This window comes from Heterocephalus glaber, unplaced genomic scaffold (genome assembly GCF_053883595.1).
Source record: "Heterocephalus glaber isolate CG9 unplaced genomic scaffold, H.glaber_assembly_v1.0 deba00001472, whole genome shotgun sequence".
Classification (NCBI taxonomy): Eukaryota; Metazoa; Chordata; class Mammalia; order Rodentia; family Bathyergidae; genus Heterocephalus; species Heterocephalus glaber.
Genome location: NW_028258315.1, coordinates 25,001,407 through 25,023,135, shown reverse-complemented (window position 1 = coordinate 25,023,135; position 21,729 = coordinate 25,001,407). Strand labels below are relative to the sequence as shown.

General features: G+C 43.3%; 1 protein-coding gene and 3 non-coding genes across 5 annotated transcripts; 1 reads left to right on the top strand and 3 right to left on the bottom strand.

The window, feature by feature from the left end:
* Positions 1 to 440: 440 nt before the first annotated feature.
* On the bottom strand, positions 441 to 8,254 carry LOC101726503 (non-histone chromosomal protein HMG-17). 2 transcript variants are annotated; one of them, XM_004847528.4, is made up of 2 exons: positions 7,121 to 8,254; positions 441 to 2,006 (listed from the first exon to the last, which is right to left on the bottom strand). In XM_004847528.4, exons 1-2 carry the CDS (start codon positions 7,564 to 7,566, stop codon positions 1,664 to 1,666), a joined length of 789 nt encoding a protein of 262 aa, XP_004847585.2. In that variant the 5' UTR covers positions 7,567 to 8,254; the 3' UTR covers positions 441 to 1,663. The 2 variants fall into 2 exon arrangements, with proteins under 2 accessions (XP_004847585.2, XP_004847586.1); XM_004847529.4 differs by having other exon boundaries at positions 441 to 1,995; positions 7,121 to 7,371.
* Trnar-acg (transfer RNA arginine (anticodon ACG)) lies at positions 8,027 to 8,099 on the bottom strand. Its single transcript has one exon. It is a non-coding gene; the product is annotated as a tRNA-Arg (tRNA).
* Positions 8,255 to 12,487: 4,233 nt separating the features above from the next.
* On the top strand, positions 12,488 to 12,561 carry Trnat-agu (transfer RNA threonine (anticodon AGU)). The gene has a single exon. It is a non-coding gene; the product is annotated as a tRNA-Thr (tRNA).
* Positions 12,562 to 16,541: 3,980 nt separating this feature from the next.
* Trnal-cag (transfer RNA leucine (anticodon CAG)) lies at positions 16,542 to 16,624 on the bottom strand. The gene has a single exon. It is a non-coding gene; the product is annotated as a tRNA-Leu (tRNA).
* Positions 16,625 to 21,729: the final 5,105 nt, after the last annotated feature.

The following is a 21,729-nucleotide window of genomic DNA, read 5'->3' as shown; positions in this document are numbered from 1 at the left end:
ATTTGAGGCTACATAATAAATGAAAGGACAGTGAGTCCCTGTCTAAAAAATGAGAGACAGAGAGAGAGAGAGAGAGAGAGAGAGAGAGAGAGAGAATAAGGACTGAGAAAACAAATTATATACACAGAACATATGGTTATTAGCAGAAACTCAAAAGAATATACAGATATGAGAATTAATGAGTTTACCAAGGTTGCTGGATACAAACATTGAAATCAACATTAGCTAACACTAGAAAATGTAATAACTAAAAGCATGCCACATGCATACATTCTCTAGGAAATATTAACAAAAGACTCTTAGGAGAAAGATATAAAACTACTGAAAGGTGTTTAAAAGGCCTCAATAAACAGAGAGCTATTATGTTCATGGACTGGAACCCAACATTATAAAGGTAACATGGCTCAGTAAATTAATCTATAAATTCAACACAAATACAATCAAAATTGCAACATATTTTATTTTAGAACTTGCCAATCTAATTCTAGATGTCTGGGAGAGCAAATGAGTAAAAAGCCAAGACAGTCCCCAGAAAGACAAATTTGGTGGTGATATTAGAGGCAGGGTTGGTCAACGTCACGATCAAATGTAAAGGCATCTTGGTTTTTATTAAGATCATTTTCTGAAGTGGTAATAATTAAGATTGTATTGTACTGCCACAAAGTTAGACAAATTGATAGAAGACATCAACAGACCCACAGCTGTACAAACACTGGACTTAGGAAAGATCCAGAGTTAGGGATTAATGGGGAAAAGATAAACTTCTCCATAAATGGCACTGGGACTACTACTTATCCAGACAGAAAAAATACTAAAATTTAATTTCTACCTTATACATTTCACAAAAATCAGTTCAGGGCAGTAAAGAATATCTTGAGGTCTTGGGGAAGGAATGATCTTCCCTTCAAGCTAACTTGTATCCAGCTTCAGAAGGTACTTTTCACAAAGAATTCCTTCCAGGAAGAAGCGGGCAGCAATCTACAGCACTTTTCAAGTTCCAAACTCCCCTCCCCCAAAGTCACTGTGAAAGTCAACAGTCTTTCGCTGCAGCTTTGAACAAGAAAACGTTACACAGCGGGTGGACATGTCACAGGAGGCAATAGGAGCTTTCAGAGGCCAACTCTGCCATGAAGGAATTGAGCTAAAATTTGCAGGATTTTCAACAGGATGGCCCACAGGCAAAGCACAGAAATCTTGGCCCAAGAGCAACACCTTCTTGAGGTCACCACCAGGAAGCCCGAGTATTGAGAGCTGACATGGTGATCCGAGGGGTGTCAAGGCCACACCTAGGCTCCTAGTTAATGCAGTCACGTCTGTGAGGAGGACAGAAGGGAGGAGGAGACATGAAGCGTCTTCCCGGAGCTCTAAGGCTTCTGTGCCAATGCGGCTCATGTGGGCGAGCAACAGAGAATCTTTCTAGGAACCAAGAATAATCTTCAAACTCCAGGATAGAAAATCCTAGCCTCCCCCCGCTTCAATTCAGCTTTTCAGACACAATCTAATAGTGGTATTTCCCCTTTCCACAAGACAACAAAGGCATGATGCTGTGTACTGACAACTTTAAAAACATCAAAATTCTACATTTTTGTAAAACTTGATTAAAAATAGTATTATCTCTAGCTGTTGAGTCACTCAAAGGGCATGGCTGTGGAAAATGGGCCCTTCACTTGGTTTCTTCGGTGCCTTCGGCCTCCTGTGACCCCACCTCAGAGCCCTCCCGGTTCTTGGCAGGGCCTCGCCCGCCCTTGCCTCCTTCTGCTTTCCGCTTCCTCCCTCGGCGCTGCTTCTCCTCTTTTGCAGGGCCCTTCTTAGTCTTCGGCTCTGGTTTAGGAGTAGCAGGCTTAGCAGACAACCTCGCCGATCTCCTCTGTGGCTCATCCTTCACCTTTGCTTTATCCCCTTTCCCATCTCCTTTTGCCTTTCTCTTCGGCATGGTGGCAGCAATGCCTGGAGGCTCACCAGCCCACGGATGCTTCTGCCTTCCCCACACTGCACCTGGAAAAGTTCTTTAATAAGACACAAAAAGTGTAAACCATAAAGGGAAAGAGGATAAATTTAACACTAAAAATCAAATTTACGAGGGCGTGGTGGAGTATGCCTATAATCCCAGCACCTGGGAGGCTGAGGCAAGAGGATCGCCCAAGTGGTTTCAGACCAGCCTAGGCTCCATAGTGAGTTCAAGGCCAGCCTGAACTACACAGGGAGACCCTGTCTCAGAACAAACAAACAAACAAACCAGTACAGATAAGGAGGTGAGAGTGGCATTTCTCCTTTGAAAGGAGATGTAGGGGGGAGGCACATGGCTTATGTATTCTATATTTTTATGCAGAAAAATTTAAGTGTCTGCTCAAGAATGAATATACTGCACTCAGAAGGCTGAGGCAGGAGAATTGCCATGAGTTGGAGGCCAGCCTGAACTATGCAGTGAGACCATCTCAAAAAAAAAAGAATGAATATACTATAAAAAAGTAGTCAGAGGATAGATCAGAATCACAGGAATAGAAAATTATTTGAGTCTGTGAAACTAGGAACTGGTCCTATGGCTGGCATTCACGGGTACCATGCAACTTTCTAAAAGCTTTGGGCCAAGATTAGTTTGTGGTACCTTCTGCTCCACCATTCAAAACATTTCCTGGGAAGTTCTGTAGCCATGTTTGTTTCCCTAACTCTACAATTTTGTATCTTGAGAAAAAAAATCATTGTCACGTGTCTAAATTGTTCCAGAGTATTTTTTCTCTTCCTTTTTTTTTTTTTTTTTGAGACAGGGTCTTCCTCTGTAATTCAGGCAGGCCTTGAACTCACTATGTAGGCCAGGCTGGCCTCAAAATCATGGCAATCCTCCTGCCTCAGCCTTCCAAGTGCTGGGATTATAGATGTGTGCCACCTTGCCCGGATTATAGGTGTGTGCCACCTTGCCCAACTGTTTTCCCTTTTGCTGGACCTTACCATTTAAATACCATGATCATAAACAGGAAAGTTTAGATTTGAGCTGCATATCACAAAGCGAACAAAGTGATCATCTGTAAATGGTGCTAAAACATCAAATTATCTAGAATGTCCAGAAATGTTGCAATTTCATTCTTTCTTGTAGAAGAGAGGGAGAGGTGAAAATTAGTATAAAGAAGAGGGAAAAACCAAAGTGGGAGTTGTTATTTCCCCTGTTACCTTGCGAGATATGCTGGGAACAGTAACTAGAATTGAGGGAAAAAATGGTTCTGCTTTCATTGAACAGCTCTTCACTGAAAAGCCAAGGTGAAATGAGCCAGACCCTTCCCTTCCCTCTTCTCAAAATGACTGGATTACTGAGAGATCAGTAAGTAATAGTGCCACTGACTTCCCCATAGTCACAAGGCCACAGCAGTTCCACTGAGCCAGCCAGAGCTGCCTGCTCTCTTCAGAAGACATCCTCCAGACATACATGAATGAATGCCTAATTATTCCCCTTTCCCCTTCGCCCAAATGCATACCAACTAAAGAAATGTGTTATTCTTTTTTTTTTTTTGGTACTGGGAAATTGAACTTGGGACCTTTCGCTTGTGAAGCAGGCACACAGTGGAGCCACTGAGCTAAATCCCCAGCCCTAGTTTAGAAGTAGGTGTGGTAGTACACGCTTGAAATCCCCGCACTTGGGAGGCTGAGGCAGGAGGAGCTCTGGGAGTTCAAGGCCAGCCTGAACTATACATAGCAAGACCCTGTCTCAAAATTTTTTTAAAAAATTATGAAAGTTTTGACACAATAAAAAGAATTTCTAAAGAAAATAATTAAGAAGAATGCCAGAGATCACAAAGGTCAGCTGTGAGTATGGAGTGTGACCAGAAAGGAATGTGTGAAAGATTCTTACCAAAAAGAACAAATGTTCAGAAATATTTCATAGCATGAAAATTAGCTGGTTTAATATTAGGGTGGTTTGATTTATACTTACTGTCCTAGTATAATTATTAATAATGGTCCTTTTTACTCTCAAAAAGTATCCTAACTTGGATAGGGAAAGATAAGGCCACGCTAAATATTCAACATATATTCTTTAGGGTTTCTTTCTTTCTGAGTCTATGTAGTTCAGGCTGGCCTTGAAGTCACAGCAATCCTCCTGCCTCAGCCTACTGAATGATGGGATTATACCACCTGAGTTATAGGCATACACCACCACACCTGGCTTCTTCAAGGCCTTTTTGAATGAGAATGTTTAACCACCAATGAACTTTTCACCTGGACACACTTCCCTAAAGAATGGACGCTCCATACCATTCTCCTACCCTCTTCTACAAATTTGTGTTTCACAGCTCCTCGCCTATAAGGGAAGAGAATGCTTATAGTCTGCTCTCTGGACTAACTGAGAGCCTAGGCAGTCAGTCCCAACTAGGGGACCACAATTACCACACAACAAAGGTCAAAACACAGCAGGTGACAAAATAAAGTCAAGGAAAATGGGCCACTGCCAGGATGCTGCATCTGTGTAGGTAGATACGGAGTACAATCTTGAAACTCACCTTTACGAAGCCAATCAAGTAAGCAGGCAGCTGACTCTTCAGGGACCTCACAGATGGAGGTGACAGATGCACAGATAATGAAAAAGAGGCAGAATGATAAAAGTGCAGATCACTCCCATGATGGCCAAGGAGGGTTAGAGAAGAGTCTGTCATCACACAGTGGTGTTAACTTAGGAGAAAGCATTTGAGGGCTGGGGGTGTAGCTCAGTGAGGGAGAGGAGATTTTTAGGACAATGAAACTATTCTGTGTGCTAATACAAGGGTAGACATTATGTAATGTGGGAAATCTGGAGAACTTTATACACTGAGCTCCCTATTTTAAACCATGCATGTTAGGAGGAAAGGGCTTATGTAGGAAATGTCTGGTCAATTTTTCTATAAATCTAAAACTTTTTTTAAAAGGCTATTTATGTAAGAAAAAGATGTCTCTTAAGAGTTTCCAAAAAGGGAGAAATAAATTGTTGAATAATATGTAGGAGTCATTAAAAATACTCATGCAACATGTTAAAGAAAAGGACAACTATTAACTGGCAGATAAATCCTACAAGTAACATTACAGCTTTTAGAAATGCCAAGAAGTTGAATTTCAATGCGATCACCAGGGCAAGAAATTATCAAGACAGTGAAGTTATTTTCCTAAACATGGCAACAAGGTTGAAAGTTTTAGAACCACAACAAGTCCTTTTTTAAAAAAAATAACCTTCCAAGGACAAAGTTTCATTAATAGAGAACAGAACAAATTAAAGAAATATCTGAATCCCTTCTCTTCACATTGCATATAACTGGACTGAAATTCTTGTGAAAGTTCCTAATTTATTCAACCATTAGGTAAAATGAGTCATCTGGGTGAGTCCTTATCCACTATTACTGATGCCTTCATAAGAAATTGGGACATGAGGAACACAGAGGATGATTTTGTGAGGATGTAATGAGAAGGTGGCTGTGACCCACAGAGAGAAGTCTGAGGAAAGAAAACCCATTGACACCTTGATCTTGGACTTCTAGACTACAGAACTGTGAGAAAATAAATTTCTGTCATTTCAGCCACCTAGTTTTGTGCCATTGTGTTATGGCAGTACAAGCCAACTGATTGATACTGGAGGGAATAGTGTAGGAGCTCAGCAGCTTGGGACACATTTTGGATTACGTTCTTTCTGAGGTCTTGCATAGTTCTCAAACTCTTCTTTCCTTTATTTTTTCTCTTGCACAGCAAGTCTGTCTCAAGCACAGACCAAATCCCATCTCTTCCAGCGTTCCTGCCCCACCGTCTCCAGCCACTGCATCAAGACAGGTTGGAGCTGTATCCCTTTGTCCCTTGATGGCTGCTGAACTGGGTTTCTGGGAGGCAGTTCTAACTTGAGTTCTGGCTCAACCTCACTTCAAAATCAGAAAGCTACCCTCACCCTGCCTCTGACTTCTACAGACAGTGCCTTGGTGTTGGAGAGAAGACCTGAAGGGTACTGACACCACGCTTAGGAAGGAGTGTAAAATACAGAATAGGGATAAAAGGGTACAATAAAATAAAAGGTTCCTATGCAAGATGCAGTTTGCTACAGGGGCAGGAGGTCACATGGTGTCAATCTCTCTCTCTTGGTTCTCCATCTCTCAAAGTATTCAGATATAGGATAAGCTTCCTTTGGGGTTAAGTGATAAAAAATGGGAAAGACAGGGGCAAGAAACAAAGGTGAAAAGGAGCAGGAAGTCTAAAAGGGTGGGGCTGCTGCTGGATCTCAGAAGGACGTGTCTGGTTTGAAGAGGAGTGAGCCCTAATCTCGAAAACATCTGGTAACCCATATTCATTCAGCCTTTGGCCAGGGGCACACACAGCTTTGTAGGTGTAGTACTTCTGCCCAGTGGCAGGAGATGAAAGGACACTTCCTTGTCACCTCCTTAAGTCCTGGGACCTTTGACCTCTTTTAGGGTTCCGCATAACTTGCTTCTATTTCTGAGTGGCAAAGAGATGATTTTAAATGAAAACGTATTACACAGATTGCTACTGAGCACACATTAATGCTGTTTTGCTGTAAGCAAAACTGTTACCTTGTTAAAAGAACCAGCATGAAGATGAGGTTTTCAGAGAAAGTATGAAGATGAAGGAGTAACAGGTTTGGGAAAAGCAATGCTTCTCTAAGCAGCCTGTTAAAAAGGATAAAAAGCAAATAGCTCTTTGGTTAAAGAGTGCCCTTTCTTTTCTTATGATCCTAAAGACATCACCTTCCTATCAGTCATCCGAGGTGACCTAAGTGCTAAAACATCTAAAGAGATCCGACCTGCGCCTGTCGCCGCAGGAGATGGAACAAGCCTTCTTTGCTATGAGAGAGCCAGGCTGACCCAGCGGACCCAGACGAGGGCCGTGTGCGAGGGAGAGGGCCGTGTGCGAGGGAGAGGGCCGACGTGAGAACCCCCGCGGGACTTTCTCCGGACGCAGTGCCCGCGGAGTTCGTTTCTCCCTGGGTATAAATGCTCTTCCGGACCGGGGAGCGGAGGGCCGGCGCAGGACTGCTCGGCCTGGTGTGTCCCTGCGGGGTGCAGCGGGGACAGAGGCCAGCCAGGCCTCTGTCGCCACGCCGCTCAGCCCTCGCTGCCCTCCCCGCTGCCCGCCCGCCCTCCCGGCCCAGCCCCGCGGCGCCCACCTGAGTCCGCCGCTCCCCCGCTGGCGGCGCCCGGGACAGCGAAGGCCGTGGAGCCCGCGCCGCGGGAACAGGAAGGGGACGCGGATGCGCTTCCGGGGCTGCGGTGGTATAATCCCGGGCCCGCCCGGAATAACGCTCCGAGCACTGCAGCCCGAGCTGGCCAGCAATACGGGAAAAGGAGGGAACCTGCCCGTGAAGGGTCCAGACTTCTTTTGAAGTACGTTTTCGAAAAAATTTCGTAGTGGAGGGGAGGAAAAAAAAAAAAAAAAAAAAAAAAGCTGTTTCCGCCCGGTTTCGAACCGGGGACCTTTCGCGTGTGAGGCGAACGTGATAACCACTACACTACGGAAACTCGTAAGAGAACCGTTTTCCCAATCGGTAGTTCTCCCGGGTAGACGCGCCCTCTGCAGGCAGTCAAGAAAGCGCGCGTTACTCGATATGCGCATGCGTTTCGGCACAGGGTCTTCAATTCCCAGAAGCCAAGGACAGACTACCTGAGGCCACTTCCTGCGTGATTTTTTTTACAAGTGACTGAATGGGAGACCTCAGAAAAAAGACTTTAGTAATCTTCCCGAATGACCACTATTCTTGCTCACTCCGAACATCAAGATTTGAAAGTCTTTCTTCCCCCTTGGTTTCATTGTTTACTTCAAACTCAAAGCTCAGCCGGAACGGAGTGGGCGCGGCTTGTGGACCGCAGGCGTCTCCAGCCGCGTTCTAGTTTGCGCCACCGCGTGGCCGCATGCGGAATGCGAAATTTGGTTTGTAAATCAGTGATGGTTCCAGCTGCAGTCAGAAGCGTAGCCCCCGCGCCGCTGAGACTCCAGACTTAACTTCACATTAGTTTTCCTGCTCCACTGAGCAAATGTGGGGTTAGGAGAAGAAATAAAATAAACTTTCTAACATCGAGCCAGCCAGGAGTCGAACCTGGAATCTTCTGATCCGTAGTCAGACGCGTTATCCATTGCGCCACTGGCCCTCCACATGACACAAGCTGTTGCGGGGCTTTCTCATAAAGAAATAGCTTCTGTCTGGTCCTTTCCGGAAGGTCCTGGCCTGGGGCTAGAAATCGCGCGTGCCCGCCTGGCCAAAACTCGCGCACACGCACTGCGCGGCGTCCACAGCTGCGCCGGTCTGGTGATCTTTGCTCTCTGGGTCTGTGGTTTCTGCCCAGCCAAAAATGGCGACGAGAGGAAAGCCCGCCCCTCTTCCCCAGGTCTCTTCTCCATGCGTGCAGCCAATCTTGTATCCAGTACTGCCACGCTGTCCTAGAGATGAAACCGTGCAGAAAACACATGTGACCTTCACCTCAAAAAACACTGATACCTTTGAGACCGATAATAAAGCACTAAATAAATAACTGATAAGGGTCGGAGAAAAAAATAATAAAATAGGTAAAGGGCTTAGGGCATTGAAAATCGTCGTAGGGTGGGATGATCTGACTTTTGTCTCTCTGTAGGTTCTTAATATTTTTCTTTTCCAAATATTTACTAAGCCAGACTATGCTAGACACTGACTCTGTGTTGCTCCTAGCGCAGGACATCTCGGAATCTGACATCTTTAAAAGGATCATCGTCAACTGCACAGACGCACGAACGCTTATGTCTTGTGTGTTGTGGCTTGAGAAGGAATTTCTGAGAAGGAATCATTATCCCCCAATGCCTGTTGCGCATTGTAAATGAATCGAGGGCTATTGCCTGATACTGAGCATATGCATGCTGAGAAAGAAAAACATCTGTTGTCATTTCATATGGTTTCAACAGTCCTTACAAAAAATACACGTGTTTCTGCTCTTTGTGCAGAAGTACTAAGGTAGACCTATATAAATTCCTCCATACACACACACACACATACACACACACACACACACACACACACACACACACACACACACACAATTAGAGCTCCTATCCCCAGCTTTTCTTCCAGAGAACCCTAACACAGTTTGGTAATGTTGGATTCCATCTCAGAATAATACTTTTTAAATATACAAGAAAAGATAAATATATAAGATTTCAAAAGAAAACAAATTATATTAAAAATGTTGATATTTTAGAATTATAACATATCTGTGTTCCTTTATTTTGTTTTTTGTGCTCCTTTATTAATGCACTAGATGATAATATCCAGCCCGGGCGGGGAAGGTCTAATAAATACTATTATTTTTTTAAACACTGTAATTTCAAAGAAGTAATAAATACAAATGATATTTTAAGAAATTTGCAAACACTCTCTCTCTCTCTCTCTCTCTCTCTATATATATATTTTAATTCTTTTATTGGTACATTTTAGGTATACAACACAATTACATTTCTCATTTGGTTCTTATTTTTTCCCTATTCCTAGCCCTCCCTTCACCCCCTCCACCCTTCCCTATTTACAAAGACTTTATTTCCATTTTTTCCATTTCTCAGCATTTTTCCTTTCCCTTCTTTCCTTTCCCCTGCCCCTCCCACTACCCTTACCCCTTTGGACTTTTTCTTCCTATTTTGCATTATTGATTATTCATGCTAATCACTGGTACATTTTAGGTATACAATATAATGACATTTATCATTGGAAATTTGCACCTTTATGTAATCTCTCTTGGTTCTTATTTTTCACCCTTGCCCAGCCCTCCCTTCAACCCTTCCATTCCTTCCTATTTACAAAGATTTTGTTCCTATTTTTCCATTTTCTCATATTAATTCCATACTCTTCTTTCCTTTCCCCTACCCTCCCACTTCCTTCCCCTTTGCCCCTTTTCTTCCTATTTCACATTACCTATTATACATTTTAGTCCTTATTTACACTTTCAGTTTCTCACACCAGAGAAACTTCGTATTTATACATGTGTCCTATTTATTTCACTTAAGAGTATCACCTCAATGTGCATCCATTTAGCTATAAATGTCTCTAATTTCTCATTTTTTATGGCTGAGTAGTACTGCATTTTATAAAAACAAAACCCACATTTTCTTGATCCAATCTCCAGTTGATGGGCATTTGGGCTGTTTCCAAGTTTTAGCTATCACAAACTGTGCTGCTATGAACATGGGTGCACATATATCACTGTGGTATGATTCTTTTAATTCTTTGAGGAAGATCCCCAGCAGGCAAACACTATATTTTGATGTGAAAATACTTGTGATTTCCAGTAATGATATTCATGAAGGCTGAAATACAACTGTGGTTTGTTGCCTGCATTCATAACAGAAAACACGAAATTTTAGTAATAAGTTAGTGATAATAAAAATTTATTTTCCCATCCAATCTCACAGGTCCCCATTAAGAAAAGAAAAAAAAAAGGGATTTTGGGGGGGGGGGGTTTCTACCCAAGAGTCTAGAAGCATGAACATTTTCAGAAATGAAACCAATTGGGAGACTTTCTGGTCCTATTTAACCTCATCATGCATCCAGGACCTGGAAGCCAGATCCCAAGGTATCTCTGAAATCCCAGGTTCATAGGAAACCCTATCTCCACAATGGGTTTAAATCAGCTGGCTGAAGGCTCTGTCCACACTGGCTCCTCTCAGTGTTTGTCAATAAAGATATCTCTTTGTTTTGCAGATTTTGAATGCATTTCTTGGCTGCTTCAAATTTTGTCAGTCATGTTCACAACAAGGTATGGTTTTGAGAAGTAGATTAGGGAGTGACAAAGCTAGCTGCAGTAGTAGGCGAGACCTCTTAATGACAAAATCCCAGAACACATGCGCAGAACAGTGCCCAAAGCCCTGCACTTGTCTTGCGTGAACTCTAGTGGATTTTCTAGGATGACCTAGGCCTGACCTCACCCTGAGGAGTGGGTGATACAAAAAGGGCTGTCCACACTGAGTTTTTCCAATGGTCTCTCTTGCTTGGTGACCCACCCTCACACTGTTAGGTGTACTTCTATTCCTACTTTTATTTAGCCCAAACTCATTCTGCAAAGCCTGTTTCTTCTCCTATCTTTAATAAAACTTTGCTACCCTTTGCGCTTGTCTTGATCAATTCTTTTTTCAGGACAAAAAGAACCCAGAAACCACCTCCAGAAGGGAACTCCAGCACCCCAAAACTGGTAAGCTTGACCTTGTTTGAGAGACTCTTTCTCTTGAGTGTATCTTTTTCAACAGTTCCAGTTCCATGCCGTCGTGGTGTTCAGTCTTTTCTCTGGTAACTGCACCAGTCAGAGAGAGTCCAGAAGAAAATATTCTAATAGGAGACTTTATATATATTTATATATGGAGAGAGAATAAATATTTGCAGAAGTTGGCAGCTTATAGATTGGCAGTCCTGAAACTTGTAGAGCAGGCCAGCCAGCTGGAAACTCTCAGACAAGCTGATGTGGTAGTCTTGAAATAGAATTTCTTTGTCTTTAGAAAAGCCTGGTTTTTTCTTTTAAAGTCTTATAACTGATTTTATGAGGCCCATTTGTGTTACTCAAGATAATCACCTTTATTTAAAATTAACTGATAAAAATTTCTTCAGAACACCATCTAGACTGGTGTTTGAGTAACTAGGCATTCTAGCCTAGCCTGAGGACACATAAAACCATCTTGGGGAAGTCATAAACTTTTATTCTAGGTCGAGGTAAGTGCCAATGGCTACCTTGTTGTGTGACAGAAAACATTCAGATATTGATACAGCTTAGAAATACTGATGTATTGGTTTTGGCACAATCACTAGGACAACAGATCTCAAAACAGCCAATCATAATTACAAGGGTCATTTGGGAAGTTGTTTTCACAGCTATGACAACACATTCTACTGTTGAGGGTTTCACCAAACCTCTTTGTTCAAATTATACTCCCAATGACAGATTTATAACAGAGAGACAATCAAAAGGTGGGAACAGGTACGAATATACAAGCCCCCATGACCATATAGAAATTCTTGTGAATGCTCTTAATTTGACGTTTTATCAAATCAGATCGTTTGGGCAAGAGCTTCTATGTACAGTTGCAGCGGGGAGGTGACCTTTATCTTCTGCCAAGATTAGGGCGTTAATTGTAAAAGTCTTGCGTTTTTAAGGCATGACCTTGAAATTCCATTATTTAATCTTACAAGCAAGAAGCTTGTAAACTAGTGAAAACTAATTTTATGAAAAGAAATGGGTTAAGAATGACTAGTATCTTGAATTCCAGGTCTCTTTAAGGCCATGAAATAAGCTTGTTCCCTCGGAGACCAGTTCTTGGTGCCAGGACTGCTCCGGTGTGAACGTGTTGCACGATACCAGGAGTGTGCTCCTGTGAGCTCTCACCCTCTAACCCCCCACTCCCAGCTGGTGCTTTACACGCGGTAGGATGAGCGGTAGATGACTGCTCTTAATTAACAAAACTAAATACAGTAAAAGAATAAAAGCAAAGATCATTCCTTTTCCCTATTGATTCGAACTCTAGGAAGAGAGCGGGCTCCGTGGCTTAGCTGGTTAAAGCGCCTGTCTAGTAAACAGGAGATCCTGGGTTCAAATCCCAGCGGGGCCTTTTTGTGGTTTTCCTGTGTGCAGTAATGCTCAAGGTCCATTGCCGCATACTATTGCAGGTAGTTTTCATCCACGAGGCTTCAACAGAGTGTTTTATATAGATCTAAGGGTGGAACACACCCCCAACCCTGTTTACAAAAGGAAACAAAAATGAATTTGTTTTTCTTTCTTAAAAGACCCGAATTTCTGCATTTCTTGGTTTTCTTATAGCTTTATTCTGCATGTTAAGGTTTTTGGCAAATACCAAAGCAGTTAGGGACAGCAGAAAGCAAAGTGACCAAATTTAAACTACAAGCAACGTCATTATTTTACTTTCCTGGGGGAATTCCCAAGGGATGCTCTTTGACTCTGCAGACAATGTGTTTTCAGAAAGGTTGGTCTTTGAAACAATAGAGAATCTGTTGTTGAGAATGCTGCAACACCTCTGACAGTTCATAGCAGCCAGTAAAATACAATCCTATAACACAAACAGTGATTAACTATAAACTTTTCCTCTCTAATCTTTCTCTCTTCTCATGGTGAAATCCACTTTTCCAGACTCAGAAGACAAACCTCACCGAAATAATCAGACAGGCTGGGTCACTGGTGCAAACATCTGCACTAGACCACCTCCTCCTCCAGTTATGAAATCTGCCTCATCTTACCCTCCTGTGCAAATTGAGCATACAGATAACATTTTTTTTTTTTTTTTTTACAAATAACATTCTTATCTTGCCCATTTAAAGTAGACTCAGAGACCATGAGGAGGAAATGCTTAGGTCAAACGATGCAGCAGGAACTGCCGGGCTAGGCCAGGGCTGCCAAATAGCTTATGCTGCCTTGTCCTTCAGACTATGATTTTCTTCTTAGCAATTGTCAGTGGAACTTCCAACTATGACCTTAAGACTAGCTTTATACAGTAACTGCTGCCACTTGCTGATCACAGCTGTCAGCTCCCTCAAGCACCAGAAGGGCCAATTAACTTTCTTCGTAATAATTTGTATAGATTTTCTTTGTCCTTATAAAACCCTTGCCATTTCCATGCCTGTGCATGCATGTGCTGTGTTGCATTCTATTCTTTATTCCCAAAGAAAAGCTCCTCTTTTGGATATTCTTATCTGTGTTTTGTTTGACACCTTTTCAGGCATGCCCCAGCCAGGTGGCACTCAACAGATTGAGTGGTCTCTTCTACAAAGGTAGTGGAACTGCCTATTCAAGCTTTAGATTCCACGTGAGACGTGTCACTCTCTCTCCCAAAAGGGCATAAGTCTTCTGATGTTCTATATATTGATAAATCATGGATGTAATTTATATGTAAAAGTAGAAAGGGTTGTCAATCAAATGCTTGTTTATCCAAGCAGTGGCTATTTGTTGAGGTCCTCTTATGTGAGAGGCATCTTGTTAATTGCCTGTGGGTTACAAGTTCTACCTTAGAGGCTGGTGGGAGGCTCAGACACACAATTCAAAGGCCTGTGGCATGTGAACTACTGAGGCAACAAGTGGCTGTGGACCATAGTGAAACATTTAATTCAGATCAGGTGGAGGTGGAAGAACGTAAAGAAGACTTCCTGGTGGAAGCAATGCTCAAACTGGGCTAGGTGGGGAATGGAGAGAGTACACTGGGAAGAAGTGGACTAGATGCTCCACACAAAGGGACCAGGTAAAGCCAAAGGTGACAAGCAGAATGAGCAGTTTGGATGAGTGGGAGACTTAGGAGAACCTTGCGAAGGTCTCAAAACCCTCTTCCGTTGCCTGGAGATGACTCAGGTCCATAGGCCCCCTCAACACTGTGGCATTGTGGAGTCCACAGATACACTTGATAGCTGATAAATGAAGAGTGTCTCATGCTTTTCATTAAAAAGATCAGGTAGCCCTGGGTGGTGGTGCAAGACTATAATTCCAGCCTTCTGTGAGGCTGAAGTAGCAGCATTGCAAGTGCAGGCCCAGCCACACACACACACACAGGCACGCAGAATTTGAATTTATGGATCGTGGGTTAACAAGGTTTTATGTCTTTTTTTTTTTGTACCAGGGATCGAACTCGGGACCTTGGACTCAAGAGACAGGTGCCGGAACCACTGAGCTAAATCCCGGATCTTTAACAGGGTTTTAAACTGAGGTTCTACAGGAGCAGATGGAGCTGCAAAGGACCATGTGTCTCATTCTGCCTCATCTGCTTGTGTGGTATCTGTTTTTGTCCCAGCTTAGGACAGGGGCTGGTTCTGTCCTTTCACAGCCTTGTGTCCAGAGACCAGCCCTGGGCCTACCCAGCAGCAGTGTGTTGATTAACTTTATGTATCAAATTGAGAAGCCACAGGGCTCCCAGCTGAAACACAAACTTTCAGGTGTGTCTTCGGGGTGTTTCAGGATGAGGTCAGCATTTGAATCAGTAGAATCAGTACAGTAGGTTATAGGAGGACGTCACCCATCCCGTGGGGCTTAATAGGCTGAAGGCTTAATAGCCAGCAGGCTGCCTTCCACACTGCCACCTGCCTTGCTTCCCTCTCCTCTCACCACCTCCTGCTCTACACTGGCATTCCTCATAAATACTTTACATAGACTAAATCATTCAGCCTTCATAGCATATTTCTTTCTCTTTTTTTGGTAGCATATTTATGAGGTAAAGTACAACTATTTATTTATTTATTTAATTATTTGCAATGCTAGGAATTGAACCCAGGGCCTTTACACTGAGCTGTATCTGCAGCTTTCTTATTTTTTATTTTGGCCCAGAATCTTGCTAAATTTTCCAGGCTGGGCTCAAACTTGTGATCCTCCTGTCTCAGCCTCCAGAGGGCTGGGACCAGAGGTGTGCATCACCACACCTGGCTTATTTCCTCCATTTTAAAGAAGAGGGCAAAAAATAAAATAAATAAAAAATAAAGAAGAGGACACAAAGGCCAAAGGATGCAGTCATATGCCTGGAAGGTCATATAAGTCTTAAGTGCTGGAGTCCAGGCTGAGCCCAGGAATCTAAATTAAATTGAACCAATTTGTTGCCCTTCCAACTAAGGTAGTGATATAGGGGAAAAGAAACTCCCAACCTGCTAGATGTCACACACTGAGTTCATGTTCATTGAAAGTTGGAGAATGAATTCTAAGGAACTACGGAGGTTAAGAGTAGGAAAATTTATGGGGGAATGAGAATGGGGAATATGAGTGGGTAACAGGAATAGCTTATGAAAGACAAGAGGGGTCTCGAATGTGTTGCCAACAAGCCCACTTCTCTGAGAAAGTTTTATAGAGCAAAATCATGAGGTAGATACAATGTGGGTCAAAGCTGTAATCAACTAGTAAGATTACAAGAATAGTCGCTTGGCTAATATTGATCGAATAGTAGCAAGGGTATTTGGATGACATCATTAACCTTGGTTGATAATCTATATCTTAGTCTTGTCTTTAGTTTCAGTAGTCTAAATCTTAGCCTGAGTGGGTGGGAGAAGATGGCTCATCATTAATGAGATAATTAATGGTTTATTTATTCAGGAAATCTCAAAAGAGTTATTCTCAATAATCTCAAACTTCCATTTTATCGCTTAGGGATAAAATCTGGCCATTGTGACTTTTGTCTTCTTCAGATGCCCCTCCTCCAGCCACAGTTCCTTTGTGTTCTCATCTTCTGCATTGACTCTCTCAAGATCCTAGTCCTGTCGGACTGCCTGTAACATTTTTACCTAACTTAGCTGTCTATAATAGTAGGATTAAAAAAATAATAAAGAAGAGTAGAAAGGAGACAAGAAAAATAAAGCAAAAGAAGGATCCTGTGGACATCAGTGCTGATAATGTGGCATGATCTGAGGAATTAACATTCAATTTCCGTGTGAATGAGAGGGAGGGACTAGAGACAGAAAGGACAGGATGAGATTAAAATTGAATACTGTACCTGTCTCTGTTTCTAGCACAGTGCTTCCATTCCACGGGTCGGATAATTTAACATTTATCTGGTGTGTAAGGATAAGTCTGGTTACTAGTTAATGACTAAAACATAGAAAAATGGTACCTTGTCAGGAGTGGGATTCGAACCCACGCCTCCAGAGGAGACTGCGACCTGAACGCAGCGCCTTAGACCGCTCGGCCATCCTGACATGCCTGCAAACCTGTTTGTTCAGAATTTACATCTATCTGTCTCAAAACTGCTTCCCTGTTCTACTTTCCCACCTTTTTTCTCCAAGATATGAGAGTTCTCCAGTCAAAGCTGCATCATTGCCCTGCGCGCACCCGGTTCCCACAGTGAGAAGCGTGCGAAGCCAGCACCGCCGGCCCGCTCCAGCAGGCCGGAGTCCATCTTGCGCCCCGCGCTCTGAGTCCCCTGCTAGGCTGCCCGCTCCGCCCGACTCTGCGGCGGCTCCCGGGAGATCCGGTGCGTCCCGTTGGGATCTTGTAAAGTGATAGAAACTCAGAAAGTGAAACCAAGTTCAGTAGTCTCCACCTACTGCGACCTGCATAGGGGACCCCTGATAACAAGCCTATGCCCAGACAACCAGCACTTCCTTTTACAACTTGGTGGTTAGGGTTAATAACAGTGTGTTGTGTACTTGGAAGTTGCTAAGCGAGCAGATTTTAAATGTGCTCACCACCACCAAGAACAAGGTATGTGAGCTAAAGGATGCATTAATTAACTTGTTTTAGTCTTTCCACGATGTATACATATATCAAACCATCATTTTGTGGAGTATAAATATATATAATCCTTCTTTGTCAATTTTAAATATGGAGGTTGTGGGGATAAGGCCCCACAGTACGTGTTTAACAAGTCTTCTACCCGATTCGAGTATGTTTTGAGAACTAGTTTAAAATGCAATGATCCCACAAGTGTAAGTGTGTGCGTGTGTGTGTGTGTGTGTGGTGTGTGTGTTTCTTTTGTTTTTTTATTTTTTTGAGACAAGGGCTCACTATTCATAGCTGGCCAGGGTGGCCTCCAACTGCAGGGATCTTCCTGCCTCAGCCTCCTGGGTGCTAGGATTACAGGTATGCGGCGGACCCTATAATTCTTCATAGAGAAACTGCCCTGCTAGCAGGAATTGAGATGTGAAAGCTCATGCTATTTACAATCCTCTAGAACAGTGATACTCCTCAAGAGCTTTCAAATATACACTCTCCCCACCCCAGACCAATTAAACTAGGTGTTCTGGGAGTGCTACTTGGCAATTGTGTTTTTTTAAGGGGCCTCCAATTCCTCCAGGATTCAAAGGTGCTTGCAGGTTTAAGATCATTGTTCCAGGATTTAGCTTTAGACAGTTTGAGTCTTTCTTTTAAGAATGAAGGTAAAGCCACATTCTAAAACGTGTTTAAGGCCATGTGATGCAGGGCTCCAGGCCAAAGTATCCATGAAACACGGAGCAGAGCATCGGAAAGCACAGCTCGAAGGTCATGGAATGCTCAGGAGGCCCATGAACCACTGGAGAGAGGCAGAGCTGGCCACAGCCAGGGAAGTGGCTGAGTGCCTGCAACCCATTGTCCACCTTTCCTGGTAGATAAGATGGAATCAATTCACAGAGAACAGCAGGGTCCAGTTATTGGAGTGATTACTGGGAAGAGCTTGTAACCATTTTGTGAAAACAAATACTATCTCAAGGGTGCAGAGAACCTTTCTGGGCTCCAGGCACCCAGCAACAACTAATGCCATTATTGCCTGTGACCACAACCAAACCAGGTCCTTATGCTCTCTGAGCCCCAGGTGCTTCATCTGTAAAATGGGAGTAATATAGCATTTCCTCGTAGGCTATGTTTTAGGAAAGTAAGATGACACATACCAGGGTTTTAAACCTGGGTGCTAGTTTCTCTTGTTGCCTGTTTTTGTAACCAGAAACAATAATCACAACATGGCCCTCTTGATACAGGAGATGAAATCTGAAATATTGTATCTCCCAACCTGTTAGATGTTTGGTGCACTGAATTTGTGTTCTCTAAAATTGAAGAACGAATTCTAGGAACAATGGAAGTTAAGAGTAGAAAAACATTTATTGATAGGAAAGCTCCTGAGAGGCAGGAGGGGACCTGAATGGGTAAGCTGGGGGACTCCACATCACAGGGAAGTTTTATAAAGCAAAATCCACCTGGGTATCCAGGGATTTAGCTCAGTGGCACTGTGCCTGCCTTGCAACTGCAAGGTCCTGAGTTTGATCCTCAGTACCAAAAAACCCCCCATAAAACAAAAACCAGGGCCGGGGATTTAGATCAGTGGTTTCAGCACCTGCTACACAAGAGCAAAGACCTGAGTTTGATCGCCGGTACCAAAAAAAACCACCAAAAAACCCACGTGGGTACAACATGGGGTTACAGGTATGATTAACTAATAAGGTTACAAGTATATTACTTAGGTAACAGTGGTCTAGTTGGGAAACAAGTCATGTAACAAGCATGCGTGGAAAGAGCAAAGACTTCCTCTAAGAAGAAGTTCAGAGGTCTTTGGTCACCCACCGGGGTGATGGATGTCTATCTAGGCTTCATTAGGTCCCATGTTTGTCTTTTTAGGAAGTATGCAGACCTGGTCATTTCATTTTTATCTTGAGGCCTGGTCTCTAACAGATGTGTCTCCAGCTGCAGTTGTGATGTATTTCACCTTTGTCCTGACTCTCTCAAGGACCTATCCCTGTCTGACTGCCTATAATATTTCTACCTAACTTAGCTGTCTATGATACTCTGACTGTTGGATGGATCTCAACACCATCTCTGCTGGTGTCGCTGAAAAACAGAGGACAGACCCATCCCAGAACTGAAAGTGCCCTAAGGACTGATGGAAAGTTTGCTGAGATTTCAGGTTTTATTCTTTCTCAAGGCTTGGGACTGCAGGCCACATCTAGCTGGGCAAAGACATGGCTCCCCACTGTTGGGTGCCCAGCAGAGCACACCCCTCAGGTGTAGTCATCGACACTCTCCACACAGGGTGGTGATGGGGGACACAGAGATAAGAGCAGCTCATGCATCCAACACAGCGAGTGTTCACTGAGGGCACAGGAACGTGCCAGGCAGTGGTCCTGGTATAGTGATCTGGCAGTCACCAAATCAGGCAGAAGCACCACATACCAGAGCTCTGCCTAAAGCGAGGAAAGGGAGTGCAGGCGAGGTTTCTGGTCAAGCAAGTCATTCACCTCCAGTCCTTAGGCCCCCAGTGACGAGGAGTGCCTTCTAAGAAGAATAGAGGGAAAAAAAGCCTATTTTCCATAAAAAGTAAAAAAATATAGGAACCAAAGCTGAATAAAATACAACGTAAATAAGACACATATTTTTTGGTACTGAAGATCAAACCTAGAGCCTTCACACTAAGCTACATCCTGAGCCCATCAAACTTGCGATCCTCATGATCCTCCAGCCTCAGCTTCCCTAGTAGCAAATTCCTATGTAGGCCAAATAGAAGAGCTTGCCCTTCCTTCCTCCCTCCCTCCCTCTTTTCCCTCCCTCCCTCCCTCCCTCCCTCCTTCCTTCTTTCCTTCCTTGAACTGTCCTTGGCAGTAGCTTGATGTGTTAACTCTCTTACCTCTTACTTGTCCCAAGTTGAGTACTGTTCTGTAGATCAGTGCAGGACCTGCTCACCTTAGAAAATTATTTGAAGCTCATTACCTGAACATGGACCCTAGAGCCAGATTAGATGGCCTGGGGTCAAATCTCAGCTCTGCTATTCACCAGCACGGTGACAGAAGCCACTCTTTTGTTTTTAATTTTAGTACCGGGGACCCAACTCAGGATCTTGTGCTTGCGAGGTGTGGTGCCATTGAGCTAAATCCCTGGCCCTTCTCTGTGCACTCTTTATCCCAGAAACAGAGTCCTAATGCATTTAGAGAAGGCTGCAACAGATGTGAGTGAAATTACCAGTCTCTGTCACATGGGATAAAAATAAGAACCTGAGCATGGTGTCTCATGCCTGTAATCCCAACACTGTGAAGGCTGAGGCAGGAGGATTGCTGTGAGTTTGAGGCCAGCCTGGGCTTCATAGTGAGTTCAAGGCCATCCTGAACTACTTAGCAAGAACCTGTTTCAAAAAACCTGAAACAAAACAAAAGAGTCCAAGTCTCAAGAGGATGTATCAAACTGAGATCCGTTCTGCCTTCCATGGTCCATGTTTGTGTCACTCTATCTTCCATCAGTTCATATGGTCTTTTAAAATCTCTTCTTGTCTGGCACAGCTACTATAGTTGTATCACAAAGCATTTTAAATTCCTGTGAGGTTCATTCACCAAAGCATAGTTACTTTAAATCTACTGAAGTGAATAGTTAAATTATTTTCAGTACTGAGGTTTGAACCCAGGGCCTTTGCATTGAGCTGTATATCCCCAAACCATTTTTAAATTTTTTGAGACAGGGTCTCCCTAAGTCACTAAGTTGCCCAGGCTGGGCTCAAATCTGTGGCCCTCCTGTCTCAGCCTCAGAGTGAAATTTTTAAATTTTTTTATTTCTGGAGAGGATAAACCAAATGTTCTGAGTTCGATCTCCAGTACCAGAAAAAAAAAATGTTGGCATTGGTCATATTTGGGTGATAAGATTTTTGGACCATTTTTATTTTTTAAAATAAATTTTCACATGTTTTCTGGACAATGAGTACTTTTCATTTTAAATAGTCAAATGAGAGGCAAGAGTACATTGTTGCAGACAGGGTGTTAGAGACTATGCGAAGATTTGAGTGATACCAGGCCATCTGGACCCCGGATGATGAATTAAGATGCCAAGGGATGGCACGGAGGAACTGCTGGTGACTGGGGAGAAGGGAAGCTTATTTTCCTCTTTCTCGAACTGTCTGGGCTCATTTACCTCACAGAGACTGCTAAATATGCAACTACCGAAGTCGGCAGTAGGCAGAGTGAAATGATGTCAACTATGCTCATTTTAGTGGCATTAACACTTTCAGTCTAATGTTTGGTGGTAGAGTAGAAGGGCTTTTATTTGGTTTAAAAAGAAAATCAAGCATTAGCAAACACTTCAGTTATTTGTGGGGGTGGAAGAGGCCCTTCTGGTATTCCTGAAATCATAGTATCACTGACTTTGCCTCAAATGACCAAGACAGACCTTGACAAGGCAATGTTTCCTGTCTTCTTAGGCAATTTGGAAAAAATCCAGAATGTCAGAGACCTTCCTCCTTGCTAGGGTGCAGATCTGACAGCTAGTGCTGGCTGGGCAGGGAGCCTCTGGCAGGTTCTTGGGCCATCAGATAAGCGCATCCTGGGGCAGGTACCCAAAGACTGGAAGGGGAGGGCAG